The 27971-nt window shown below is 45.5% G+C and overlaps 2 protein-coding genes across 10 annotated transcripts in view; one reads left to right on the top strand and one right to left on the bottom strand.

The window, feature by feature from the left end:
* Positions 1-521: 521 nt before the first annotated feature.
* On the bottom strand, positions 522-8167 carry si:ch211-250c4.5 (coiled-coil domain-containing protein 110). Of its 7 annotated transcripts, none has more exons than XM_035399870.1 (5): positions 7894-8167; positions 6342-7236; positions 4400-4523; positions 1581-3565; positions 522-1065 (listed from the first exon to the last, which is right to left on the bottom strand). In XM_035399870.1, exons 4-5 carry the CDS (start codon positions 3466-3468, stop codon positions 1007-1009), a joined length of 1947 nt encoding a protein of 648 aa, XP_035255761.1. In that variant the 5' UTR covers positions 3469-3565; positions 4400-4523; positions 6342-7236; positions 7894-8167; the 3' UTR covers positions 522-1006. The 7 variants fall into 7 exon arrangements, with proteins under 7 accessions (XP_035255761.1, XP_035255764.1, XP_035255763.1 ...); XM_035399873.1 differs by having other exon boundaries at positions 6342-6503; XM_035399872.1 differs by lacking the exon at positions 7894-8167 and having other exon boundaries at positions 6342-6660; positions 7139-7503.
* A 5-nt stretch (positions 8168-8172) lies between these two features.
* ubr2 (ubiquitin protein ligase E3 component n-recognin 2) overlaps positions 8173-27971 on the top strand; it is a 30887-nt gene continuing 11088 nt past the window's right edge. For all 3 annotated transcript variants that reach the window (XM_035399864.1, XM_035399865.1, XM_035399863.1), the window contains exons 1-26: positions 8173-8322; positions 12708-12967; positions 13817-13895; positions 15136-15246; positions 16146-16276; positions 16679-16817; positions 17318-17380; positions 18108-18228; positions 18491-18598; positions 18695-18783; positions 19548-19646; positions 20202-20365; positions 20963-21062; positions 21423-21551; positions 21879-22062; positions 22356-22417; positions 22606-22716; positions 22863-22928; positions 23012-23134; positions 23295-23358; positions 23588-23712; positions 24098-24150; positions 24244-24346; positions 24729-24777; positions 25738-25892; positions 27730-27832. In XM_035399864.1, the coding sequence (XP_035255755.1) occupies positions 8233-8322; positions 12708-12967; positions 13817-13895; positions 15136-15246; positions 16146-16276; positions 16679-16817; positions 17318-17380; positions 18108-18228; positions 18491-18598; positions 18695-18783; positions 19548-19646; positions 20202-20365; positions 20963-21062; positions 21423-21551; positions 21879-22062; positions 22356-22417; positions 22606-22716; positions 22863-22928; positions 23012-23134; positions 23295-23358; positions 23588-23712; positions 24098-24150; positions 24244-24346; positions 24729-24777; positions 25738-25892; positions 27730-27832 (2881 nt within the window). In that variant the 5' untranslated portion in view covers positions 8173-8232. The remainder of the gene's footprint in view (positions 8323-12707; positions 12968-13816; positions 13896-15135; positions 15247-16145; positions 16277-16678; positions 16818-17317; positions 17381-18107; positions 18229-18490; positions 18599-18694; positions 18784-19547; positions 19647-20201; positions 20366-20962; positions 21063-21422; positions 21552-21878; positions 22063-22355; positions 22418-22605; positions 22717-22862; positions 22929-23011; positions 23135-23294; positions 23359-23587; positions 23713-24097; positions 24151-24243; positions 24347-24728; positions 24778-25737; positions 25893-27729; positions 27833-27971) is intronic.

Below are 27971 nucleotides of genomic sequence, written 5' to 3'. Positions count from 1 at the left end.
GTAGGCTGGGTGTTTAGGCAGGAAAATAACTGGATTTTATCCATGCTGGACTGCTTTTGTTGACTGTTAATATAGTAGAACTTCCACCATAGCAGCACAAAAGCCTTTAAGCTATTTTTTAATTTTTATTTTTTAAACCTACACTGATTAGTGTGTTGCGTTTTTGTATTGTTAATGTTTGGCAGTTCATGGAGTCCATAGCAGTGGACTGTATTTGGAGACAAGGGTAGTCAGGGAGATGGATAAGCCTACAGTTGTGTTTTTACTAAATGCACTTCTAGCAACTGAGCCATTAAGACAACTGATGACTGAAACTCTTCACAGATTTTATGCGACCGTGACTGTTCGGTAGTGAGGCTACAGTTTTATATTGGTGTTATACTGAATACTAATAAGACATTAAGGAAAAAGTATCAAGTGGGTCACTAACTCCCTCTCTATTAGTTGTCCTAATGCTCCCATGCAGGTAAGAAATACTATCTAGCTACTATCTGAACATACAGCTCAAGGGGTTTACTGGCACAACAAACATAAAGAGTTAAGAATCCACTTGGCTGACCTGGCCCTGATCCTTTAAAAATTTACCATAGTTATTGCAGTGTATTGTTTCATGTTAATTATACCATTAATGTGGCCTTGAATAAGATCATTTTTAAAGCAAAAAAAAAAAAAATTTTATTGATGTTGAAAATTATATAGCCATATATTTGTTAAATGAAATCATTGTATTTACTAGTTGTGTTGTATGTTAGCAATATTTTGCCATTTAATAAAAAAACTCAAAAATAAATATTTCAGCAAATGGTTGGCAAACTTACTACAAAAGAAGAGAAATGACATTAATGGTCGACTAAAAATTCAAATCTGGATAGCATGTATTCATACTACATACACATTCATACACAAGCTAGCATCAGTGGCTTGAAATTCCTGAAAACCTTTTTGGTTATTCAGATTTCTATACATGTTATTTGTCCAAACAGAAAGGAGAATCTGAAGTTCAGGCTCACACCTGGATGCACCTGGCCTCTTCATCCTCCAGTCTCTTCTTTATCTGTCGTATTACTGGGGAAAGCAAGTTAACTCTGTTAACAGTCAGTTAGCAGCAATGTTTATCTCATTGGGTTTTATTTATTGTTCACTGCCTCAGTGGTCTTGTTCATGTATGATCAAGTATGATTTTGTTTTTCCTCAATGCGATAAGAATATTGAGTTTCTCTTTGCTTAGACACCTCAGCAAATGGCTGCTGTAACTGCAGTTAAATTCATTGCCTCTGTCTTTACTAATCTTCAATGAAAGTGTAGGAAATTGATTGCTTATCATGCCCAGTGGTTTAAAAAAACATTCAGATTTCAGAATATTAATTTGTTTCATGTGAAACTAAATAATTTGATTATTCTTTGGATACTCTGCATTGAAATCATCCCAATTGCTGGAATGCAAAATGGAGGGTTATGGAAGCTAAATTATGAATCAATCCAGGCCCTCATATTTCCTTTGGGCTAACATGGGCTCTTACAAATATGTGCATGACTGGTATTTCTGTCCCTGACTGATGAGGCCATGTTCGGGTACCTACCATTCTCATTGTCATCTGTATGCTGGACTCTTTGGCAATCCTGTCTGGCCTCCTCATAAATAGACATACATTCATTAATGCACATATGGGTCTCATCCTGGCCTAGCTGGCCCATTCTTTCTGCAATGCGGTCACTCATGTTTAAGTAATCCTTTCTCAGGTCTCCAAGCTCCATCTGGAGGAGGTCTCTCTCCTTTCCCAGTAAAGTTATAACCTCCTTGAGCCTCTTGCCTTCTTGTTGGCTCTTGTGCTCAAGTTGTTTCTTATCTTGGCGCAGGTTTTCCAGTTCTTCCTTCAGGAGCTGTTTGTCCTGTTTTAGATCAAGCACTAGTTTTGACAAGGTTGCAATCTCTTCCTGCATACTTTCAGCAATCTTTTCACAGGCTTTGTAATTCTCCTGTACCAGAAGCAGTTCCGCCCGCAGCTTGTCTTGGCTCCTTTTTGCTTCACGCCTCATCTCTTTGATTTGAAGGCTTTTGGTTTCCCTCTCAGCCCTGTACTCATCTAATTTCAGTTCCATAATGTTGACTCGCTCTTTGGATTCCAGCAGCTGCTTTATGGCTGCCTCTTTTTCCGACTCGATGGACGACATGCTTTTCACAAGTCTCAGAGTCTCATTTTGTGCCTTCTGAAGCTGATTCCTCAGATGTTCCATTTCTTTTTTCATCTTGGAGGCCTCGTCTTCCAGTCTCCCTCTGTCCTTGACATTCTTTTCACAGTAATTCTCTATGGATCGCAACTTTTCCATCAGCTCTGATACAGCTCTCTGAGCTGTCTCTTCCTTCTTTTTTAGAAGGTTTTGCTCAGCGTTTAAATTCTCCCGCTCTTGTTTAGCATCCTTCAGAGTTTTCTCAGCGCACTCCTTGTCAACCCGATCGTTATATGATTGCTTCTTGGCTGCAGAGGCACGCTTTTTGAGCCTCTCATATTTCTCCAGAAGCTGTCGGAGCTGCTTGACAAAGGTTTTGTTGTCAGCTTTGCTTGCTAGGAGCTTACCCCTCAAAGAATTGCAGGTGTTATCAAAGCGGGCGGTGTTCTCCTTGTGTTGCTTTCCTTCAAGTTTCAGCTTTTCGGCTAGCAAGGCTATTTCAGTATCCTTGAGATCAGACTGTCCCCTTACCTCTTCAAGGTCCTGTTGCATCATCAGCAGCAGTTGAACCATCTGCTGGAGCTCCAGCTCTTTAAGTTTTAGCTTTTCCTCCAGCACTTTGTTGACGTCTTTGTGGTTTTGCCTCACTGAGGAGCTTCTGCCCTCGGAACACTCCAACTCTCTTAACAGCTTCTCTCTGTTCTTTGACACGCTCCTGATGGTATGCTGGAAATTGGAGAAAAAAACGCTGGCATTGAACTCTTCCTCCGATTCATCTAATTCATTTGAGGGGAGAGGAGTGCTAGTTGTAATCCTGTTTCTCTGTGCAGGTCTCTGCATTTGGTTGAGAAGTAAATTGATGTGCTCTAGACGCATAGCAGTTGCAGTCTGAGGCTCTGAAATCCTGTGCATCTCTGCCTCCCCCATCTTCAGTGTGCCTTGCTGAACTAGCTCCTTTGGCATCAACCCAGCAGCTTGCTTGTGGGAACTTCTCTGGTCTACACTAGGGTTTAAGGGTATGGCAACATAAGCCACCTCCGGCCTGGAATTTTCTGAACCACCGTTCTCCGAAACACTGCCGAGCATTCTTAACAAGCCTTCATTAACATTCCCCTGTCCCACAGCACAGCAGTTGGAGGGCAGTATGGTGCGAATGTGGAAGTACTCCCTTGGGCGCATGCTTTCAGACCCCTCAGAAGCAAGCCTCTGAATGGTTTTGTGCCACATGAGGATGGTTCCATCTCCAAGATCACCGGCGTGCAGGGAGGAGCCCAGGCTCTCATTGAAGCTTTGGGTCATTTGGATTTGACAAAGGTCAGGTAGTGTTCTTCTGTTTGGTTATTCTTTACTGTTGCATTTGGACCAAGATGGTGGTCAGCTACTGGTCTAGATTACCCTTCATGGAATAATGATGAAAGAAAAATATTACAGCAGTATGAGCAAAAGGCACAGAGAGGTCACAATTCATTAGATGCTTAAATTATTTTGACTAGACTGTAATTATAAGCCACTGCATCTTTTGGTGGTTATATATTTCACCGTAAAATTCCTGTGGTCTCAGAAATACTTGTGAGGCACTATTAAGTTAACAAGCTAAGTCTTACTTTAATGAAAATTTATTTTTATGTTTTTCTCTTATATTGAACCGAATTGCTCACTAAATAGCTTTAGATAACTTTAATGTAATGACGATGATTAAGAAAGTGAAGAAACAGGCTGCTTTCCAAGGCAGCGTTCCAGTACATGGATGGATGGATTTGAAACTTGTGAATATTTTTTCATTCATTTGAAGTGTGTCATGCCAGACAGTTATGCTCTCAAGTGTTCAAGCTCGCAAATAGTTCACTCGACAACTTGTGTCAATTGATTCACCTGAATATGCAAATTTACCTGTTTATCCTCTTTGGATAAAATATCCCTGATCTTCTAAAGGATGTAGCAACTGTGTGCATTCTTGATTTATCAATGCAAGTCCTTCCCAGATCCCTTACACTTTGCATTTTTAGTTAAATTAATACATTCATTTGATGTACAGTATTTTTATTCCACCTTTTGACAGCTTTATCCAAGAAACAGTGTCAAAAGAGGCTGAAATCATACATTCACTTTTACATTCCATTAATTTTTCCCTGCTCCCTCTAATGCTGAGGATTTTCATAATTTTTTCTTAATTGAACATAGCACAAAGTAAGTTAAAAAACAAAAAACAAATGCTCTCCACGGATCTTACCTTACTGTCTGCCTTCCAGCTTTCCACTAACGGACCTGGCAGTCACAACCAGGCTACTGTGCAGTGCACTCCATTGTCCATATTGTTTAAATGGCAGTCTCCATGGGAACAGGAGCATAGCTGGCTACAATAGGAGCAGTGGGGAGTGGTATGGAAAGAGAAAACAAGCTGAAGGCTTGTTAACTGTTTTTTTTTAAACACTTTTTCAAAGCCTCCTGACTACTGGCGTCTCAACAGTGGCAGATAGCTACGTAGCAGACAGAACAATGCACTGCGACTCACGCTGCGCTTCAATGACTCGGCTCTTTCTTGTTTTGCTTTGTTTTTAGTGTGAATCATTTGCATGCATAATGAGGGACTGTTTGTAATATTATCTCGGTTAAAGCATACTGAAATGTTAGACGGGCTGACAAGCGGTTCATCCTGATAAAGCACAGGGTTTCATTGTAGCGACATGCCCCCCAGTCGGGGACCACACTAATAGTGTCACCCAGAGAGGGAGGATTTTGGTCAGTAGGATGTCCCTGCTTTTCATGCACGATGAACTGTAGTACAGGAGTTCTCAGACTGGTATGCTGGCTTCTCTTACAGCCAATCTGTTGATCAGTTAACATTGTTGAAGTTCTAACAATTATCCTGACACACTGCAGGTTTTTCTTATTGCCATTTTCTCTTAATTTCCCAAAAAATGTTTTGTCTCTGAAAAACTAAGTGGCCACAAGATAAGAAGGAATTCTAGAATTATTTTTGCTTTATAGTACATTTCAGGATGAATACTGTTTTCTATATACAGTATATATATATATATATATATGTATGTGTGTGTGTGTGTGTGTGTGTGTTCGTTCTGAGCTTCATGCAAAATTTCAGCCACACTTTCTCTACAACGTCATGTGAAAAGTCATAACCTGCATTCCTGTTACATTTGTAACTACCGTCCTTCTACTTTATACCACTGGGTGGCAATGTAGTATCAACAACCACTTCCGTCTGTACACAAGTATTTCTAACTGCCCCTACTAACCACAAAGTGTTGAAACTTACATTTGAGCAAAAATGTTTCCTTCTGGAACACTAGCTTAAGTGCATATTTAAGATGCACATTTTGCTGCGGATTTAATAATAATAATAATAATAATAATAATAATAATAATAAAGAAGAGGAATTCTACTGCTGTCAGATCACTCTGTACTGCCAGTGATCTCCCTATCAGTTTGTCTCACTCCTTCTTCATGCACTTTTTTACGTTGCTATGGATAAAAGCATAAGCACAAATAAATGTAATGTAATGTCTTGGTAACTCTTTCCTTTCTTCTTTATCTGTCTTCCTGTCTCTGCATCTCCTTATAAAACACACACCCACACATGTAGAGACACACCGCATCCTGTGTCTATCACAGCATCCTCCAAATCCCCCCACCCGTCTCCTCTCAGTCACTCCTACATCCACTTCTGCTTGATCTCTACAGACAAGTAAAACAGCAAGCGACAGACGGAGGGGGTGACTCCAGTACTCCAGTGCCAACCCAGCCTCTTTACCTGAGAGGCATTCCCACAGTCACATGGTTTGGCAGACATTCCATGTGGAAAAATAAGCGGGGCTCGGCAGGACTTCCTGTGGTGTCTTTCTCCGGGACTGTTCCAGCTCCAGGAGTTTGTTTTTATGCCCTACTTTAGCTTCTCTCAAGGTCAGGGGCAACCCAACCCAGTAATAACACAGACACACCAGACGCTGCACCTGGGAAACAAAGGCAGCCTTCTTCTCCTGTCAGTCCCAGCGCATAGGTACTTTCCACTAATTTCTAGTGGCCAATAGTTTACAGCTTAATTAATATTAAACAGTTGTGGACCCCACACTGCTGCTTGTTGGCTCAACAGTAATAGTGCAGACTGTAGAACAGACGACTGACCTCACAGGAAACCTCTTTCACATTTACTCACAATATCAGACTGCTCCTTTTTCCGTTATGGCTTTCTCCACTGGTTCCGACGAGGCCCACCCCTGATTAGGACAAGCTGTCAATCACAGGCCTGTATCTCTGTAGCTTCTGCTGGACCCATTGCACTGTTTTTACGCTCCATACAAGGCAGCCTTTGCAGGACCTGTCGAGTGAGGGGCTGGGTTCAGTCAGCAGCGGTGCCTGCGTCTCATGCTGCACCAGCAGCACCGATCACCTGTAGACACCTGCACTCTGCCGGAGCTGGCTGCTAATGAAGTGTACTCCTCTGGACACTAAGACTGCGCAGCTCAGCTGGTGGACTGCAGAGTGAAAAAGGGGTGGGAAAGAGGGATTCCTAATTTCCTGGAAAAAATGGCTATCTAACCATCCCCCCAGTTTAACTGGCTCAATGGATCACTCTATCATTTGTTTTCACATCATGGTGCTATTGCTATGTGTTTAAAATGTTCAAGACAGTAAGGATAAAAGAGTGTTTCAATGTTTTCAATTAGGAGATGTATTACCAGATGAGGGAGAATTCACTAGAAAATTATATTACATTTATACTGCTTCATTTACCTAAAAATGAAGAAATACAACTTTTTGGTCTATGTGGAGATTCTGAAATTGGGTTGCTCTGAGTGATAGCAGAGGTGACCTTAGTTACAGCTCAACAGGTTCGACATAAATTCACAGCAAATCTGTCATGGCCTCAGGCATGTAACAGGTGTAGAAACGGTGAATGCCAAAACTGTAGTGTTCTTAATATACCAACCAATACTACTCAGGTCAACCTACCAAATTCAGAAGGTTACACAATATTCCTGGGACAGGGGAAAGGAAGGTGGTTTCCAAGTGGGGCACAAGTGTTCCTCAATGTAATGGGCTGAAAAAGTCTTAGGAAAATCATCATATTTCATAAATGATGTGTTTTAGACCTTTACATTTAAATGAACCATGTCTGGCAGGTTACACATCCTATAACCACATTTAACTTAGGTAGATCTAACATTTCACCAAAACTAGAAAACCCCAGGAAACTATAAAATTATCCCCTGAACTCAGATCAACACAGTGGGATACAGAGACACACAGTGAGTCATAGAGCTCTGTGGGGAAGGGCCCAGCAGACAGGCAAGGAAATTCTGGGCTTTCCTATGCAATTATGGATCAATGATGTATGGCAAATATTATTATGGTAACCATTTGATAGCAGGTGGCTAGGCTGCAGAGACACCAACTGCTCAGAACTTTTATTTATAAAGCACCTTTAAGTAGGAGCATTTATGTATGATCAGGTTTCTTGTCTCCATGCGTGATGCACAGCAACCATTTTGCACAAAAATGCTTATAACACGTCCACCAAGTTTCTCCTGCAGATAAATTGGGTTATTTTCAATAAAGGGTCAAAGCCTTGACTGGTTAGACCTGTGAATTTTGAGCTCATAGGTAAGCATTTCTCAATCTTCTGCTTTATTATATTTTTCTTCAAATGAAAGGCATTGGATGCCTTTCTAAGCCAAATACACATTTAGAGGTAAAATTACACTAACCTTAACCTGTACAGTACTACTGCCTTCCTCCTGGGTGCTACGTTGGCATCATTTAACTTGATTAAATATTTATAACAGTGAAAAAACTAGTGTTGATTTCCAAATCATTATCCTGTAAAAATTAAAGCATGAAAAGGACAAATAAAGATGAAAGGACACACACTATTTCCCAGCATGAGCACGCAATGAGGTAATGCAAACCATTCGATTGATACCCTTTCAAAGCAACAGCTAAATGCTTCCCATTACTCAGCTGAAAAGTTTCCTTGCTTTCACGGATGTTCGGCGAACGGCTGATTTCCGCTTCCTGCACCAGTCTGCTAGCTAGAGTAAGTGAAGATGGCGGCGGCCGAATCGGATCGCGAAGTACCGTCCGCTCTGTGTAACGCTAGCGAATTCCTGGATTTCTCTGCCAAGGACACCGCTTTGGTAATGCGACAGTATTAATATTCATAATACGGGGGTCTGGTGTGTGATACCAAGGAAATAGGAAAATATCAAACTTATGCAACACGATGAATATTCATAATTTTCTCAATTTGACTTGTTTTCGTATTCGCGGCCCTTTTCGCTGTGTAGCAGCTAGCCAACGAAAAATATCACTAGCTGACGTTAGGTGGCCGCGATAAAATAAGGACTACAATGCTTTTCATTTCATAGAAGTCTGAAAATTATCTAACCTTTTTCTGAGATGACAGAACGTCAACTGTTGATGTTCTCTACTAACTAGTTATTCAACAGCTAGGTGGGAAACATGAACGTTAACTATTCAGCTGATGGCTATCTACGTGGCTGTACTTGTTTATTTGTACTAGCTAGCTCGCCAGATATGCTACTGGCACCACTGGAATTAAACAGTTGTTGTCATAGCTAGCTGACAATCCCCAATGGCAAAATCAACAAAGCCGTAACAATGATGTAGCTATCTAGCTAGCATGCTGTGTTACTACGACGACACGACCACTAGCAACCCACCTAATGTTACCTATTCGTGATAGGAATACATTCGTAAAAGTGAACGACGGAAAATGAAAGCTCCTGTACTGTCTGATTTATTTTGGAAATTCGTCAACACCGACAAGTTCTGTAGATGATATTGATGGCTAGCTAGCCAACATTAGCGCAATACCTGAAGGATGGTAAAGACCAGGTGTGAAAAATTACGTTTCAGTAGACTTATAAACAGTCCGAATTTTATTTCTAATAACATTATGTCTTGATAAATGCCTGTTATTTTGGGCGTTGGTGCATTATTAACTAAATGTTGGTACATAATAAAAAAGGATAAACAACACTACGTCTACACTACGGTAGTCGATTGTTATTTAACGAAATCGAGGATCGTGTGTGAGTTGCGGTTACTAAGGCTATCAAGCTACGGTACAGTAACGTTAACTTGTCCAAAAGTGGCTCAGCATGAAGTTAGCTCGAGTGTCTTAGGTAATTAACTGCTTATTATGGAGGCCAGCATCAAAGTTCACGATTAAATCCAGGTTATTAGGTCATTGTAGTTTGTGTAATTTGCTGGCTACAATGCTCATTTTATTTGAGGGCATGGGTATGTTGGGTCGTGCATTTTTGTGGTTTGATCAACTGTGTCAGTCTAGCTTTGCACCCATGCAAAGATAAAACCCTTGACTGCGGTGTATAAAAAGTCCCTCTGCCTGTTAATTATGGAAGGATATAAGATGTGAGTCGCTCAGGACTGCTCTAGTTTTAAATGAATTTCTCGCCTGTTTTGTGAAAATATGTTTGTCAAACCACTGCTTTATACAGTGATACTTCATTTCTACTGGGTCACAGAGATGGCACAATTTTGTATCTACATGGGTGTTTATCTTGCTTTTTTGCCTGCGGCATTCTGCAAGTCACAGAACATTTGTTGGATTAATACATGTAAATGTTAACGCTATCTGTTTCATACTTCTTCATACTCATGTGCATTTGCTTGTAGAGCTGAGCAGTGGGCTTGCGCTCTCTCTGTAGAGGCCAGAGTTTAATGAATTCCTCCTTTCAGCTCCTAAAGTGTGCTTAGGCTAGAGCATGTCTTAAAATATGTGTCGGGGCAGTAAGCTAGCTGGTCTGCGTGGCAGGTGGCCCATGGGAGTTTTAGCTGGAACTCTTGAGAAAATGCTACTCTGTGTGTGTGGGGTAGGCTTAGTCTTACAAAAAGAGAGCAGGCCTATTTGGCAATATTGATTTTAGATCTATTCACACAGTCGAGCAGACTTTCACTTTGCTTCTGAATGACATTTGATAACGCAAATCACACAAAAGCTGTCACATATTTAACAAGACAAAGGTCATCCCCCCCCCCCCCCCCCCCCGCACAGGTGCTAACCCTGTGGGTGCTTGTTGAACCATGGCTACCTTTTTCATTGTTTGCACTCAAATTGCCTGTATCTGAATAGCGCTCCTTTGGTGAGCTCCTTGAACATTGCGCATTGTATGTGGGGGGAGAGGGTGGTGGGGGGAGGGGATTGTTTGACAGCTTGCAGGCTACGTGTATAACAGTCTACAAACAGCGTGTTGGTGTGGGTAATTAGCCAAGCGCTGTTCATGAAGGTCACTTATTAAGGAAACCGATAGCTAGTGTTTCCCGGGGGCTGTGGGTGAAGACGAATCGGTGGACTGGAATTGTTTTAATGGTGGGACTCATGCTAATACAGCTGCATGTGCCACATGGTGAGCTATTGTCCCGCTGTGTTTGGCCCTTTGTTTGCTGTTGTGTGTTACACCTGTGCCAGTATAAGGTAGCAGGGTGAGGAAGGGGGCCAGGGTGGGGAGGGGGGGGTTGGGGGAGGTGGGGGGCGCTGGGCTGGCCTCATGTTTAGGGGGGTGTGGTTGGATCCCCCCCATCCCTGTTTGGGCAGCCTTAAATACTGCAGAAACTGGACACCCCCTGAAACCAGGCGTGCATGCTGCATGCTGAGGTTGGCTGAGCGCGTGCATAGGCGGGAGCTTGTCATTAACTTCCACCGGACTGCTTCACATTTACACATGCAATAATGACAAGTCCAATCAAATCAATCCCCTCAATTTTATTTTTGTAAAGCTTTTTACAGAAAACTGTCACAAAGATGCTTTACAGAGTAGCAGTAAAAGAGCAAAAACCATGCCTGAGCCCCCAAATAGTAAGCCCATGAGGTAAAAAAAAAAAAAAAAAAACTCCCGGTCAGGAGAAAAACCCTCAAACGCTGGTGAGAAAAAACTACCTGATGGGAAGAAATCTGGGAGGAACCCAGCTATAGAGGGGGTGCCCATCCTCCACTGCCCAGCCTGGTGTAAAGTAGTGGTAGAATGGATGTAACAGAAATGTAATAAGGGATCTGTCGTAGTAAATAAAATGGTTTGAGCAGGTTACAATTGAGGTAATAAACTGAAATAGTTGAAGTCCAAATTGTACAGGTGATTATCGGTCCTGGAACGGCTGTCTGTGTCAACTGCTCCTTTCTTACTTTGGAAATTCAGAAGTGCAGTGTATGGAAGAAATGATTGAACCCTCAATCTTGGACGCTTCTGGCCTACTGTTAAGGCACAATCCAAAAAGGTGTACTTGGCAAGTCTTTCTGCTGCTAGGTTAGCCTGATTGATTTGTGTCAGTGCCACAGTGATGCTAGCAGACAAATATCTTACTTATAATACTTTGTTATCAATATATATGTTATTAGCAATATCAGCCCCAGGATTTCCTTATTGCTGCCTTTTTTGTTTTTTGGTTATTTGGTTTTTTATATTTCTGAAGAAGATTCCATCAGGTGTACTGATATTTCAGGTATTCCTCAGGAATCCTGATTAGGACTGGCAGGTATGCAGATATCGGTGAGCATTTGCATAGTGCCTGGAACACCGGGTCCTGTGAGCATGCAGGGCGTCTGGAATGTCACTGCTAGTGTGTGGAATGTTAGGCAGGGTGTGCACCGTGCCTGCTGGCTTTAGAATAACACGAAAGCAGAAGCCAGAAATTATGACTTCAGCCTGTGGTCTCTTTTAGGCACAGTCAGAAAATCATTACATCACAAACGTTCAAGGTTGCATATACAAAGGGAATTATTCTTTTAATATCAGGAGACTATAATAATGTGAAAGCACTGTTTGACTTGCGGCTTTAATTCTGCATTGATAGACCCTTATCCCGTGCCACACGCAGTATTGCTGTTGTGTGGTTTTGCTGTTTGGAGATGCTGAAAGTTTTTGTTTGCAGTCATGCATCCATTGCTTTTCTTGTTTACTTAGTTCATAAGCAGTTCACACTAGTGGTTAAGGTGGCGGTAACATGCCTTTAGTGGTAAAGGGAACGGAAATTCAAATGAAAATTCAGTCTCATTCTGTTTTTACTCATGGTGTTTTTTGCACTGCTGCCACTGTGTAATATTATCCTTTCTCCACGACTCCCCTCCCCTCCCTTGGCTGGGATTTGTCATATTGCGGGCTGATGTCATTTTATTTACCCTGCCAAGGTAGGAATCCATCAAGGGGCTCACTAACCAAGCCCATTTGGTCCATTAAGCATACGCAGATGCAATGCAAGAGTTTGGCTATCATTTACATTACATTGAGGAACTTAGCAGATGCTTTTATCTAGAGCCAAGGAGCAGGGCTTGTGCACAGTCATCTAAGTACCTTCAGACCTGTCTGCTACTTAAAGCAATACAAGTAGCAGGCGGGTTTCAGGGTATTTTGTTAGTTGTTGTGTAATTAGGGCTAGTGAACCAAAAATGAATGCTTGAAGATGTCATAAATAATTATTGCGGGTGAACTTTGTAACCTGGACAACAGAAAGGTAACTGCTGTCATGTCTCCTCTGCTTATAGAAATGGCTCCAAGTGACCGACCTCCCTAAGGAGGTCTACCAGCATCTGGCCTGTTATGTGCCCAAAATCTACTGCCTGGGGCCCAACCTGAACCCTCAGAGCGAGGAGCTCCTGGCCCAGCTGCTCCTGCAGGCCCCGCTGGAGTGGTACCTGTGTGGGGAGGATCCGTCCACCGGCCTGGCCAAGTTGGAGCAGAGCAACCAGCCCTCCCAGCTGTGCGGCCATGTCTTCAAGGTGGGAGAGCCCACCTACTCCTGCAGGTATGAGGAGCTTCTTTTGTGCACGCACTCACGTACACACACACACACACACAGGCTGCACACATTGTCCCCACATGCCCCCACCTGCCCCTGTGCACACACTGTTCCCACACACACGTGCGCTCACGCACACACGGGCCACGCACACTGTCCCCACATGCCCACACCCACCCTTTGTACTCCCGTACACACACCCATGCACGTGTCCCCCACAAACCTACAATGTCATACCTATGGGTGTCGCATGGATATAGGCATTGAGTCAACAGTCACTGCTGCGTACATGAAGCAAGAAAGTGAGATTTGCATTTACTGTTCAGTCCTGGCCTGTGTTGCCATGTTCCTCGTGGTTCAGTGTTTGTGATGATGTGAGGCATAGGACGGTATGACGCATGTTGAGACGAGCCTGTTGGCGCTTCATTTCTTTCTATGAAAATGCGCATGAAAGCATTTGCATACATGGTATTTGACTGCCTAGATCTAACGTTCAGTCTTCTAGGTCAAAGCTGCAGATGACTTGGTAATCTTCTTTAGCCAGAACACAAGACAAGCTCTACTGCGCTGACCCAGTGAGACTCAGCCGCACAGTTGGTGTCTGGGGATTAGGTGAACGGGGTCAGGAGGAGCAGATCTGTCCCTTGGCCTTCAGAGGTCAATGCCATGGTGATGCAGAGCTTAGAACCACGCTGCAGTGCTGCCATGACAACGGGGGTGGCTGTTCCCATTGTGGTTGACCGCTCTGCAGTGAACATTTCTCCATGCTTCTCTCACTGTACTGTACTGACTGTACATTGTGTGCTCACCCTCCCTCCATTTTTCAGTCTGTTATTCTTTCTCTTTCACCTCCAGGGAATGTGCAGCTGATCCAACCTGTGTGCTCTGTATGCAGTGTTTCTTGGGAAGTGTACATAAAGAGCACCGCTACAGGGTAGGAACCCCGACACGCACGCACACACACACTCGTACACACGTACACACACGCACGTGCATACACGCACGCACACTCAAACTCGTACACACATGTACACACACGCACGTACATACACTCGTACACGCACGCACACACACACTCGTACACACATGTACACACACGCACGCACGTGCACACACGCATGCACGCACACACACTTGTACACATGCACGCACACACACACACACACACACACATCCCGTTTGTAGAGAATGGCGAGTGCGGCCTTAGCTTGTCTCTCAGTACTGAGCGTGCTCAGTCCGACCACTCAAAGTATGAGGAGCCAGGAACAAGCGCTTTCTCCAGCCGCAGGCCTGCCCCCGCCCCCGCTCAGCAGTCTGAGTGCTGGGAACACGCAGGCGTCCAGGCCCACTTGTGTCTGAGTGCTGCTGATCTGTAGTGTACGGGAGCTCAGCTGCTCTGTAGAATCCCTGCTGGATCAGGCTAATCAGCCAATCCTGCGCTGCGTCCAGGAGGGCCAGTCCTTCATTCTCAGGATCGCAGTTATACTGTGGGACCTTACAGACGCACCTGCCGTTTCTTTCATACTGTCACTGCTTCAGTTCTCTGCTTTGAACAAAACAGCATCCCTTTACTCAGAACAGATGCTCAGAACAAATGGCTGTGCTAGATATAATTATGATTTAAGCAGCGTCTGAAAAGGTCCAGAAACGTACGTTATGTGTTTCAGTTAGCACACGCTACTCTATACATTTATTTTTGATGTTTATGTGGCCACATTTTCTGCCCTTTTCTGAAATTTGCCTTTGTTTCTTTTCTGTGTCTGGTAAATCGTTTTAATACATCCTGTGAATCTACTTTCCTGTGTGTTCTGTATTTAGAGTAAACTATTTTGTTTCTCGTTGTCTGTGTTGGGGATGTCATTTTCTGTGTGTGTGTACGTGTGCGTCCGTTGTGCGTGTTTGTGTGCGTGGACGTGTGTGTGTAGGTGTGCATGCGTTGTGCGTGTGTGTGTGCGTGTGTGTGTGCTTGTGTACGTTCATGCGTGCGCGTGTGTGTCTGTGTGTGTGCGCGTGTGTGTGTGTGTGTACGTGTGCATGCGTTGTGCGTGTGTGTGTGCGCGTGTGTGCGTTCATGCGTGCGTGTGTGTGTCTGTGTGTGTGTGTGTGTGTGTGTGTATACATGTGCACTCGAGACTGCGGGGGGAATATTCCAGAATCCTTTGTCTGTTGTGCAGATGACGACCTCTGGGGGAGGGGGCTTCTGTGACTGTGGAGATACAGAGGCCTGGAAGAAGGGCCCTTACTGTCAGAAACACGAGCCCAACATCAGCGACGCCTCGCAGGAGGTGAGCCAGGGGCCGCTCTCAGCTCAGCAGAACCCCGTACCTGGGTCTTACCCCTCAGACCATCACACCACGCACAGCTAGTGAACCAATTACATCTGCTTTCCATCGCCTATGGTACACCCTTATCCAGAGCAACTTATGATACGCAGTCCAACTGCGTTAGGACAGAGTAAATAAAAGCCGTAGTACTGGATAATAGGATGAAATATAGCTCAGGGGAAGGCTTAGGACTGTTTCAGTTGTAACTAACATTTTCCTATGTCTTAGTAATGACAACCATAGTGGCAAAAGACCCCAAATACCCCTCTGCCCGATTGGAGGTTGGTTGACACAGTCTGATTGGCTGACGTTTTTAGGGACTGCGTCATTATTAGTAGCGGTATTTTTAGGGATGGCATTATTATTCACTTGGCAAACAGGACTTGCAGGATGCAGGTTATAGAAGGACAGCCTTACAGAGAGTCACGTCAGGATACAGGAAGTTCATGTCCTTTATAGGGTTGCAGGAGAAAACCCGCAGGGACAAAGTACAGCAACACTTTAAGTAACGCAATAAAGCCTGAGGCTAAACAGCACAGAATAGCAATAGCATAATGCAGAAGTATGCATTACATTTATTAACAGCCACGTCAGACCTTTCCTAATTGAATTGGAGGAGTTGTCATTTATACTGCGCTGGCATTCAGAACGTTCTGCACAATTTATGATGTTACAGCAAATTTCAGGCAGGGTGAGAGCAAAAGGGGCCTTTGTATTATAACGGGGCTTAGTGTAATGTACCTTGAGCCAATGCAGTGATTGGCTGATTGACTGGAAACGTTGCGATTGGGTTAGGGCCAATCACCTAGGCGACTGGACGATGTAGCTCCCGGAGACTCACCCGGGTGTTTGTGTTGCAGGACCCTCTGGCTCACCTGTCCGCTGACATGATCGCGCGCACCTACAACGTGTTCTCCATCGTGCTGAAGTACGCCGTCGACATGCTCACCTGGGAGAAGGAGGACGAGCTGCCGCCAGGCCTGGAGCCGCCGTACGTACACGCTGCCGACTTCATCTGCGCCCTCCGTAATCCAGAGAAAGGTTGCGCGTACCCTAGCGTTCTGGGCTACGACGGCTGTCCTTTGCGTTAGCGTGCATTAGCATGTACGCTAGCAGCCGTATTCATCCCTTTTTGCGGAAGCTGTGGAGTTTGGCCCAGTGCAGCTGATCACTTTATCACTGAAAATGTCAATTTGTCACACGCCATCAATGAATAGTTCGGTCTTATTATAAGTTATTTCCCAGGCGGGTATTGGCATGCTAGTTATACTAAGGGTCCAATAAAGTGCCTGAAAAGCCATTTTTTTCGGCATTGCTTATGTTTGGTAAGAAGCCCAGGAGTGTGGTACTCTCCTGTGATGTTGACTGATTCTGTCGATTGTCTTGCTTTCAGGGAGCGAGGGGACACGTACTACTGCATGCTGTTTAACGACGAGGTGCACACCTACGAACAGGTCATCTACACCCTGCAGAAAGCCGTCAGCTGCACCCAGAAAGAGGCTGTCAGCTTCGCCACCACAGTGGACAGAGATGTGAGTCACTGTGTGCGCGCGCGTGTGTGTGTGCGTATACACAGGCGGCCATATCGTTGCATATCCAGGCTCAAGCATCTATATAGTTGAAATGCAGTGAATTCTGCTGCTGTAGTCATACCACGGTGTGTACTGTACATAAATCGTTAAGTCTCAGTCCCTGGCTTCTGGGTATAGTGAACGTGCATCCATGAATGTCAGATTTTACAGCTGTAAATGGCTTGTCACAGAGCTGCTCCACACTTTAAATTTACTTCCACGCTAGATTTCTTTTAGAACCATGACAAATATACCTGCCTCATAGCTACTTCTCAATGTCCGTGTCAAGTGTGTGAACAGTGCATGAGCACACATAATCCTCCATCAAAGCACAGAGTTGTGAAGGTATGCAGAATTATCATTGCTTTTGCTAATATGCTTGTGTGTGTGTGTGCTTGTGTGTGTGTGTGTGTGTGTGTGTGTGTGTGTGTGTATGCGCGCGCGTGTGTGTGTTCTTCCAGGGGCGGAAATCGGTGCGTTACGGGGACTTTCAGTTCTGTGAGCAAGCCAAGTCAGTTATTGTGGTGAGTGTGCTTTAAAAACAAATGGGCTAATTTTGATGTCAGATACCCTATAATCCTATAACACTATTGAATGAGCGATCGCGGTTATAGTTGTAGATTTAGTTTTTCCGGTCATCCGCTCAAGATTGAAAAGTTCAAGAAAATGGTAATTTTAGCTTTATTGAACTTATCCATCCACTTTCACAGGTTTATTATGCTTTTATACAGAGTAACAATTATTCTACACATTTTCTACTTCACCACCGTCAAGTCTGAGCTATACTTACTTCATTGAATAATTTGAATTTAGCTATTCAAGGGATGGGCGAAAGACTAATGTGTATTCTGCCACCTTGATGGCCCTTTATGATCAGTTTGCTAACAGTGTGTGTGTGTGTGTGTGTGTGTGTGTTTGTCTGTCTGTCTGTCTGTCTGTGCATGCTTTTGTGCTTGTGCGTGTGCGTTTGTGGTTGTGCTTGCCCATGTATGTGTTTGTGTGTATGTGGTTGTGCTTACACGTGTGTGTGTATGTGGTTGTGCTTGCACGTGTGTATGTGTTTGTGTGTGTGTATGTGGTTGTGCTTGCGCATGTGTGTGTGTGTATGTGGTTGTGCGTGTGTGTGTATGTGTGGTTGTGCTTGCGCATGTGTGTGTGTATGTGGTTGTGCTTGTGCGTGTATGTGTGTGTTTGTGCGGTTGTTCTTGTGTGTGTATGTGTTTGTGTATGCGCGCATGTGTGTGAGCGCAGAGGAACACCAGTCGGCAGTCCAAGCCCCTGCGTGTGCAGGTGATGCACTCCTCAGTGGTGGCTCACCAGTGCTTCGCGCTCAAAGCTCTCGTCTGGCTGGGCCACATCATCAGCTACTCAGGTCAGCTCCTCTGCTGCTCACTTCCTGTTTACCCTGCCACTTCCTGCCCCTCCTAATCAGCTCTCATCTCTGTGTTCTATTAATAAAACTCTGAATTACTCTGCAAATACTGTAAGAAACACATAGCACAGAGCTATTATCTTTTACTTAGTGTGTATGTGAGTGAGTCTGTGAATATGCGCCTGCATATATCCCAACTGACAGTCCAGTTGCGTGTGTGTATGCGTGTGCGCATGCATGTGTGTCTCTCTCTCTCCACCAGATGCACTGAGGAGGATACTCTGTCAGGTGGGCCTTCAGAAAGGCCCGGAAGGCGAGTACTCTTCGCTGGTCGACACCCTCATGCTGTGCGACTCTAAGATGTGGAAAGGTGAGAGTGCGGGCCTCCGACACGCGGAAGGTAGGAAAGCGGCCTCTGTAGCGCAGTCGGACAGGAAGTGACACGCTGTGTGCTGTGTTTCCCCAGCCGCGCGGAACGTCTACCACCAGCTGTTCATGAGCAGCCTCCTCATGGACCCCAAGTACAAGAAGCTTTTCGCCATCCAGTTTGCAAAAGTGAGTCCCCTCCTGCTCTTTCATGTGTGTGCGGAGGTACTGTGTGAAAGACACCATTAGCATGCTAAAAAATCATTGAATAGGCCCAATCTTTATTGATTAGAGCTTAACTGTTGAGAGTAGCAGCGTAGTATTGAGACAGTAAAATTGTGAGATTTATCCTTTTTAAAGGGGAAAATGAATTACATTTGTTAGCGTGCGGTGACTTGGCTGCATGCTAAGCCTCGATGGCCGCTTGTTTTGCTATGAAAGGTGCGGGGCGGGGTTGGAGGGGGGGTAGTGCGCGGCCTGGTCCCTGCTGTGCCCCCATATCCCTGGCTTACGCCCCCCTGTTTGTCTGATGTGCTGCAGTCTGACTGCTGTGCAAAACCCCAGACTCACCGCCATCTGATCAGCTGACCTGAAATCGCCCGTACGGCTCGCTTTCCTTTTCCGGAGGGCGTGGCCGCTCACGGCAGCCCCTGAGGCTTTGGGGAGGGGTGGCGAGGGGGGATGGGGAGCGGGTGAGGTCAAGGGTCAGAGGTTGGCTGAGAGAAGGACGCTGGGTGGGCGGCAGCCGGCCTTTGACCTGGAGACGAATGTCGTCCTTGTTGTTTAGAATTACCGGCGCCTTCAGACAGATTTTATGGAGGATGATCACGAGCGTGTAGTGTCAGTGACCTCTCTGTCTGTCCAGATCTTCACGGTCCCCACAGTGGTGAGTACTCAGTCACCCCACACACGCATACACACTCTCTGTCCTCTTCCTCTGCTTCCCCCATTAGAATTATGAGCGCTTGCAGAGCGACTATGTGAAAGACGACCACGACAGGGAGTACTCCATCACGGACCTGTCGGTGCAAATGTTCACCGTGCCTTCCCTGGTGAGTACGCGCGCGCGCGTGAGAGCCTGCGAGCGGGAGCCGGGGAGGACGCCGCCCTTCCCGCCAGACCGACGCGTCTCTGGGTGTGAACTGACGCAGTAGCTAACGGTATCCTCTGTTTGTCTGTGAGGAAACGTTGAGAAGGCGGAAGCTAACGAAGAGCTGGAGTGCTTGGCTGAAGTCCCAGGCATGACATAACATACCATTCTCCTCACCCCGCGCTGTGGAGATACCCAGGGAACGGCTGTAGTCCACACACTGACCTGTTTCTCTCTTTTGTGACCAGCTTCCTCAGCCGTTTAACCTGAATAGCTGGCATGGCTCCTGTGTGCTCCTCTGATTTGATTCAACCTTTAGTGATGTTTTTCAGCACCCGGGTTTGGAGCTTTCTAATGAGACTTGATTGCCTCTGAGAGTCCCTCCCGCTTGATTGCAGTGAGAGGGTGACCCCCGATCCCTGTGACAGAGTGAACTCTGACCCCTGTGGGAGGGTGAATTCTTAACTCCCCACGAGAGGCTGAACTCTGACCCTTGACCCCTCGCCCCACCCGCCAGGCTCGCATGCTGATCGTGGAGGAGAACCTGATGACCACCATCATCCGCACCTTCGTGGACCACCTGCGCCACCGCGACCTGCAGGGCCGCTTCCAGTTTGAGCGCTACACCGCGCAGCAGGCCTTCAAGTTCCGCCGCGTGCAGAGCCTCATCGGGGACCTCAAGTAAGAGCGCCTGCGGGAGCTGTTCGGCTGCGGTGTCCGTCCCTCGCCCAGCGGCCTGTTTCACGCGTGAACACCAGGCATTCGTGTAGCATTGCGCCTTTCAGGGGTCTCAAAGGGCTGCTTGGGTGTATCGCTTTCCTCAACCCTCACCTGCGTGGCAGCCATTTTGTGCCAGAATGCTGACACATATCGGCTAAGGTGGAGAGGGCTGGATTTTTTAAGGCAGCTATAATGGACGATGATTGGATGGCCGAATAAAGAGTTACTCATTTGTGGACAAGTTGGTGCCTGAGGAACCAAGCTGAGGCGCTATCTTTAAATAGTATTGTTAGGTGTACATTGTAGGAAGTTAAGTGTTTCCCCACAAATATGATATTTGTTTAAAACGTGTTGGGTGTGAGTATGTGTGTCTGTAGGTTTGAAGAGTTTTGAATGTGAGTCCAGAATTGAGCAGAGCAGCTGTGTCTATTTGTACAAGCTTAAATGGAAAACTGTGTGTGCACCTGTGCATGCAAGCTTGTGTGTGTGTGTGTGTGTGTCTGTTTGTCTGTGTGAGGTCTGTGCCTTTAAACACAGAATCTCCGTGTGTGTGCACAGGTATGTTCTCATCAGTCGGCCGTCAGAATGGACTGATAAACTCAGGGAGAAGTTTCTGGAAGGGTTGGACTCCTTCCTGGAGCTGCTGAAGTGCATGCAGGTGAGCCACTGAGGAATACAGGGAGAGGACTGCTGTGTTCGAGGATTAGTGTGAATTCACCTCATCTGGTGAATTCATACTACAATTTGAGTTGATTTAAGGAAAGAATTGAAGGAATTTTTGGTGGGAGGAACACTGAATTGAAATTTGCATTTGCTGAATTTGCTGAGTTTGGGATTGAGATGAACTGAAAAGGAATTTTAGAGATTTGTTTTAGAAAATAAATTGACAGATTTATTAATTTAATTGAACTGTGATTGACCCTAAGGCAGGGTAGTGTGTTTTTATATATTGGGGAGGTTAGTGTACTTATACAGAGGCTGACGCGGTTCCGGTTCTGGTTCTGGTTGTGTCTCCCAGGGTATGGACCCGGTGGTGCGGCAGGTGGGACAGCACATCGAGATGGAGCCGGAGTGGGAGGCGGCCTTCACCCTACAGATGAAGCTCACGCACATCATCTCCATGATGCAGGAGTGGTGTGCAACAGACGTGAGTCACACGCACACTAACACATGCTAACATACACATTCACTCACACAGATACATGCTAACTCGCACACATTCACTCACACAGATACACACTAACTTGCCTACATTCACTCACACAGATACACACTAACACATTTACACGCACATTCATTCATACATACACACTTTAACACATCTGCGCACTTTGCACACACGTACGCACACACAAAAAACACCCCATTCAAGTACACCCCCCCCCTAAAAACCAGCCACTTTCCTGTACTCAGGTCAGTAACGGGTCAGTTATAGGTCTGAGTCCCTGACTGTTTTCGCTCTGCGTGTTCTCAGGAGAAGGTGCTGGTGGAGGCCTACAAGAAGTGCCTGACCGCGCTGACGCACTGCCACAGCGGCTTCACCGACGGAGAGCAGCCCATCACACTGAGCATGTGCGGACACTCGGTGGACACCATCCGCTACTGCGTGTCCCAGGAGAAAGTCAGCATCCACCTGCCCGTGTCCCGCCTGCTCGCAGGTAGCTGCTGTTCGTTACTGCTCTTCACTGTGGTGACGCGTATTCCGGAAGCTTCTGGCTGAAGCCCAGCTCCGCTCTGAGCCCCGTGTTCTGATGTCGATCTGGTGAATGAGTGATCTCACAGCCTGTAACCTGGGCCTACATATTCCTGGGCCCATGTTCATGACCCCTGCCTTTTACATTGAGTAGAGCTGTTTCGGTTTGTGGCAGGCACTGCTTTTATGATTCTGACCTGGTGAGTGTTCGGGTGTGGTCACTGCACTGGAAAGAGTGACGTTTGTTTGTCTCCTCAGGTTTGCACGTTCTCCTCAGTAAAACCGAGGTTGCCTACAGATTCCCCGAACAGCTGCCCCTGGTGAGAACACCTCTGCACCTCTGTCTCCTCCCCCTTCCATTTGTCTCTTCCTCCTGCTCTCCATGGCTCCTCCCCTTGCCCTCCTTGTCTCCGCCCCTTGCCCTCCCTGTCTCCCCCCCCCCGTGTATCGTGGTGTTTCTTTCGGTTTGTCAGAATGTCACAGTGAGACCCTCTCCTCCTCTCCACAGAGTGAGCTGAGCCCCCCCATGTTGATAGAGCACCCTCTGCGCTGCCTGGTCCTCTGTGCCCAGGTGCATGCTGGGATGTGGAGGAGAAATGGCTTTTCATTGGTCAATCAGGTGAGCCGTGATAGCCATGCACTGTGTATTTGTTTCTTTAGTACTGCAAAGACATTGTACGTGCCCATGTCTGGTGGATAGCAGGATGTCCTGACCATTTCTGACTGTCCTCTAAAGGCTGGTATCACCTGTGCCCTTTGTTACAGATTTACTACTACCACAATGTGAAGTGCAGGGTGGAGATGTTCGATAAAGACCTGATCATGCTGCAGGTGAGTGGGGTGCTCCAGCAGGGTTGTGTAATAATCACATGAAGGCAAACCCAGTTCAACCAACTACTGTCTGTGTCCTCCAGGCCGGAGCGTCCATGATGGACCCCAACCACTTCCTGATGATCGTACTCAGCCGATTCGAGCTCTACCACATCTTCAGCTCGATCGACTGCAAGAAGAGATACAACAGAGAGAACTCCAATAAGGTGCTGCCCCAAAGCGCCCTCTGCTGGCTGCTCAGCTGTGTGCATGCTCTGTGTGTGTGTAGGTGTCCCCATTAGTTTGGAATATGGGAGATTGAAGGCTGTCGATTTGGAGTAGAGTTTAGCTTGTGTTTGTGTGTCTGACTGAATTATCCTCCCTCAGGATTTGCTCCAGCAGAATAACACACTGATAGAGGAGATGCTGCACCTGGTCATGATGGTTGTGGGTAAGTTTGTTTTTCTGTGCCATACAGATGTTGTGTGTGTGCGTGTGTGCGCGCGCATGCACGCATACGTGCACACTGTACTGGGGAAGTACTGCGTGTGTGTGTGTGCGTGCACTGTACAGGTGAAGTATTGCATGTGTGTGTGTGTATGCGTGCGTGCACACAGATGGCGTGATGCGTGTGTATGCGTGCTTACCTACAGATGGCATGACGCCTGTGTGTTTTTCAGGAGAGCGCTTCTCCCCTGGGATTGGCCAGGTGCAGGGGACTGAGGAGATCAAGCGGGAGATTATTCACCAGCTGTGCATCAGGCCCATGGCTCACAGCGAGCTGGTCAAAGCTCTGCCTGAGAACGTGAGTGACCTGCCCGTCTCCCACCTGTCTGCCTTACACTGTGGTCTCTAGTGTCGTCATGGAGACACAGGGAATCAAAGACCCTTTTAACCTAGTCAAGATTTATAAATGGAAAATACCAAAATTATACTATTTTTTTTATATTTTAATATACTGAAACTTTACAAATGAGAGTCTCTGTTTCCCATTACACTTTAGCAGTGTTTGCCATGTAAAAATATTCATGTTATAGAAGACTGTTTAACCTGTTATAAATGAATAGTGTCCTTCTGTGTGACTTGTCTACCACTTGGTAGCGAGCTGCAGAACAGCAGAATGAACGGTTATGAAAAATCAAATTCCTGTTGGTGCCTGTTTGGACACGACTGTCTGGCTTTCTCTTCAGGAGAACAAGGAGACGGGGATGGAGAGGGTGATTGACTCTGTCGCCTCCTTCAAGTAAGTTTCCCCTCCCTCTCCGCGTGTCTGAGTCTGCTTTTCCTTCTTGTTGCCCCGGGCGACGGCAGTAACCTTCCGGTGTCTGTGTCACAGGAAGCCGGGGGTGACGGGCAGGGGTCTGTACGAGCTGAGGCCCGAGTGCGCCAAGCAGTTCAACCTCTACTTCTACCACTACTCCCGCGCCGACCAATCAAAGGTGTGAATCCCCACCCTCCGCTTCTTTTTAACCAATCAAGGGTGTCAATTACAGAGCCTCCCGTCCTCTTTTTTACACAAACCATTTGAGGCATTCAGAGAGTATCATTGTTTGATAATGACTGTAAAAGGAGGGGTAGAGGGATGTTTAAGTGAGTATTGTGGCCTTTCTTAGTGTTTACATGTTTTTATGTGTTATGCTCATGTTAAAATACATTTCATATGGACCCTGGGAAGACTAGCTGTGCTTTAGGGCACAGCTAATGGGGATCCTAACAAATAAACAAAATACATACATGATACAAATGAAATTTCATTTGTCTGTTGTGTTTGATTGGAGGAGTTATTGATTGATATAAACCGGGCTTGTGTGTGTCGCACAGGCAGAGGAGGCCCAGAGGAAGATGAAGAGACAGAATGGAGAGGACTCAGGTACGCATTAGCACCTGACACGCTCAGAGGGGAAAGCAGGAGAGTAAGCGTGTGTATGAATGCCTGCAGAGGTTGTGCTCGGCCAGATCCAATGGCAAGGCCAGAAGAGGTTAACCGTGTGGAGCGTAAGATGGGTTTTTGGGATGTTATCGTGGTGTGTTGGCCATAGAGGTTTGTTGTGTGGGTGTAGTGGATGGATGTGTTGAGAAGGTGTTTATTTTCTAGTGTATGTACCTGCCATAAAGCCTGACTGTGTTCAATCAGCTGAATCTAATTATCAATTCCATTTGATTCATTGGTTAATTGAGTAACTAAGCAGGCACCTTTTCACATGGGTGATATGGGTTTTTGAATGTTTTTCATTTAATAAATTAAATGATAATTTTCTAAATGTGTTCACGGCACTGTATTCAGTGTGTGTGTGTGCAGCTGTATCAGGTGTAACCGTGTCTGTGTTGGATAGTTACTCAGTGTGTGTGTATGTGTATCAGGTGTACCTGTATGAGTGTATAATAGTTACTCACTGTGTGTGTAGGTGTATCAGGTGTATCTGTCTGTGTAGAGTAGTTACTCTGGGTGTATGTAGGTGTATCAGGTGTACCTGTGTTTGTGTAGAGTAGTTACTCTGGGTGTATGTAGGTGTATCAGGTGTACCTGTGTTTGTGTAGAGTAGTTACTTAGTGTGTGTGCAGCTGTATCAGGTGTAACCGTGTCTGTGTTGGATAGTTACTCAGTGTGTGTGTATGTGTATCAGGTGTACCTGTATGAGTGTATAATAGTTACTCACTGTGTGTGTAGGTGTATCAGGTGTATCTGTGTCTGTGTAGAGTAGTTACTCTGGGTGTATGTAGGTGTATCAGGTGTACCTGTGTTTGTGTAGAGTAGTTACTTAGTGTGTGTGCAGGTGTCTCAGGTATAACTGTGTCTGTGTAGAGTAGTCACTCAGTGTGTCTGTTGCAGCTCTGCCCCCGCCCGTGCTGCCCCCGTTCTGCCCGCTGTTCGCCAGCCTGGTGAACCTGCTGCAGTGTGACGTGCTGCTGGGCATGCTGGGACTTGTGCTGCAGTGGGCCGTGGAGCCCATCGGGGGGCACTGGTCTGAGTCCATGCTGCAGAGGGTGAGTGAGAGGGGGAGGGAAGGGTGTGTGTGCGTGCGTGCGTGCGTGTGTTTATGAGGATGTGTGTATGTGTGTGTGCATGCTTGAGCATGTGTGTATTTTTGAGGATGTGTTTGTGTGTATGTGTATATATGTGTGTGTGTGTGTGTGTGTGTCTGTGTGTGTGTGCATGTGCATGCTTGAGCATGTGTGTATTCATGAGGATATGTTTGTGTGTATGTATATATGTATGTGTTTGTGTGTATGTGTATGTATGTGTGTTTGTGTGTATGTGTGTGTGTGTTTGTGTGATTATGTGGGTGTAATGTTCAGATTGGACCGATGGGCGATGCATCAGCCTGTCAACGATGCGTGACTGTGATCGGCTATGGTTTGAGAGATTGTGATGCAAGCCGTAGGTTTCTAAACTGGATACAAGAAAACTGTGGTTTTAGCCTGCATTTATATCTGTACCTACTCGTTTTCAGTGTAGCTTCAGCGTTAAATTACTTTAGTTCTGTTCTGTAGCCTACATCTCTTTTATCTGCATTTGAAAAAAAGAATAGCAGCCTTTTTTTTGCACTGTGGTCTGCCGGAGCTGGAATTGGTTGCTCTGCATTTGGCAAAAAATGCCCAGTAATAATGTACTGACTAACAGTACAGGACACATTACTTCTGTCCGGCCTAAATTTGTTTTAGAATCGTAATTATTTTCATTAGCTAATGATTTACCTCAAATGAAATTTTTCCGGAGTCTGCATCTTTGAGCAGTGAATGAACAGAAGTCTCTAAGCCAACCATCATCTGAGGTAACGTTCATCTCAGGCAATCTGCCAAACGCATTTCCACATCTGATATTCATTTTCTACATGTGCTGCTTTCAAATTGTTCACTTATGTTTGCAATTCACAATGAACTCAAAGCTAACATAAAAAAAAGTCTGAAATACTCTGCCAACATTTAACTTTTTACTTACCAATCTGAATGCACTTCTGAATGTTTTAGTTGTACAGTCTATCTTAGAGAACACTGGAGACGAATGCACAACTCTGCTCAGACTTTCCTCGTTAATTGTCAAATAATTTCAAAATGTTTTTATGTAGAATTTACCCGGAGTTATTACTGGGTCTATACCTCATTTTTGTTTTTTGTATGCTCGGGCTTTTGCTGACGAAGGACTGGCGCATTGAATTGTATATCGGCAGACTTTGAGAAAGGAGAACACTGTTCCTGGTGTTCTTATATTGTTTATTTAAATCTAAAATTGTGTGTAATAAATAATAATTATAAACTATAACAATAATTAATATCAATTTTGATCATATATAAGTACAATAAGGCATCCCCCTCTCACCCCCTCACAGTGTCATCGCCTGTCAGTCATTCTTGAACATGCACTTTGTGTGATGCATGGAGTAGGCATCTGCCCAGCCCAGTGTAGTGTGTTTGTGCCTGTGTGTACATGTCAGTCTCTAGTGTTAATTGGTATGTCTGTGTGTATATATGTGTAAATATATGCGTTTGTGTGTGTGTTGTAACTGGAATGTCTATATACAGTATGTATGCGTATGCGTGTGGTAAGTGGAATGTCTGTGTGTATGTATATGTATGCATTTGTGTGTGTGTGTGTGTGTGTGCGCGCGCTAATTGGAATGTCTGTGTGTATATGTGAAAGTTTATGCGTTTGTGTGTGTGTGTGAGAGAGAGAGAGAGAGGGAGAGTATGTGTGCGCGCGTGTGCGTGAGAGACAGAAGGAGTGCGTGTGTGTGTATATGCATGCGTTTGTGTCTGATTGGATGTCTGTGTGTATACATGTACTTGTGTGCTTGTTGTAACTGAACTGCCTCTCTGCGCTCAGGTGCTGCACCTGATAGGCATGGCCCTGCTGGAGGAGCAGCAGCAGATAGAGAGCAGCAGTGAGGACAACGACGTCACCTTCAACTTCACCCTCAGGATCTCCCGTGAGTCCCACAGCTCAGCCTGCAGGAGCGCAGTGTGCATGAGCACAGGCCCTGGAACAGCCTGACATTTATTTCAATTATCAAATCAGCCCTGCAAGTGTTTTAATAGGGAATACAAGCATCTCTCTATCCTTGATAA

This window comes from Anguilla anguilla, chromosome 18, assembly GCF_013347855.1.
Source record: "Anguilla anguilla isolate fAngAng1 chromosome 18, fAngAng1.pri, whole genome shotgun sequence".
Lineage (NCBI taxonomy): Eukaryota > Metazoa > Chordata > Actinopteri > Anguilliformes > Anguillidae > Anguilla > Anguilla anguilla.
The sequence above is the reverse complement of the archived record's forward strand: the minus strand, read 5'-3'. Positions and strand labels throughout refer to the sequence as shown.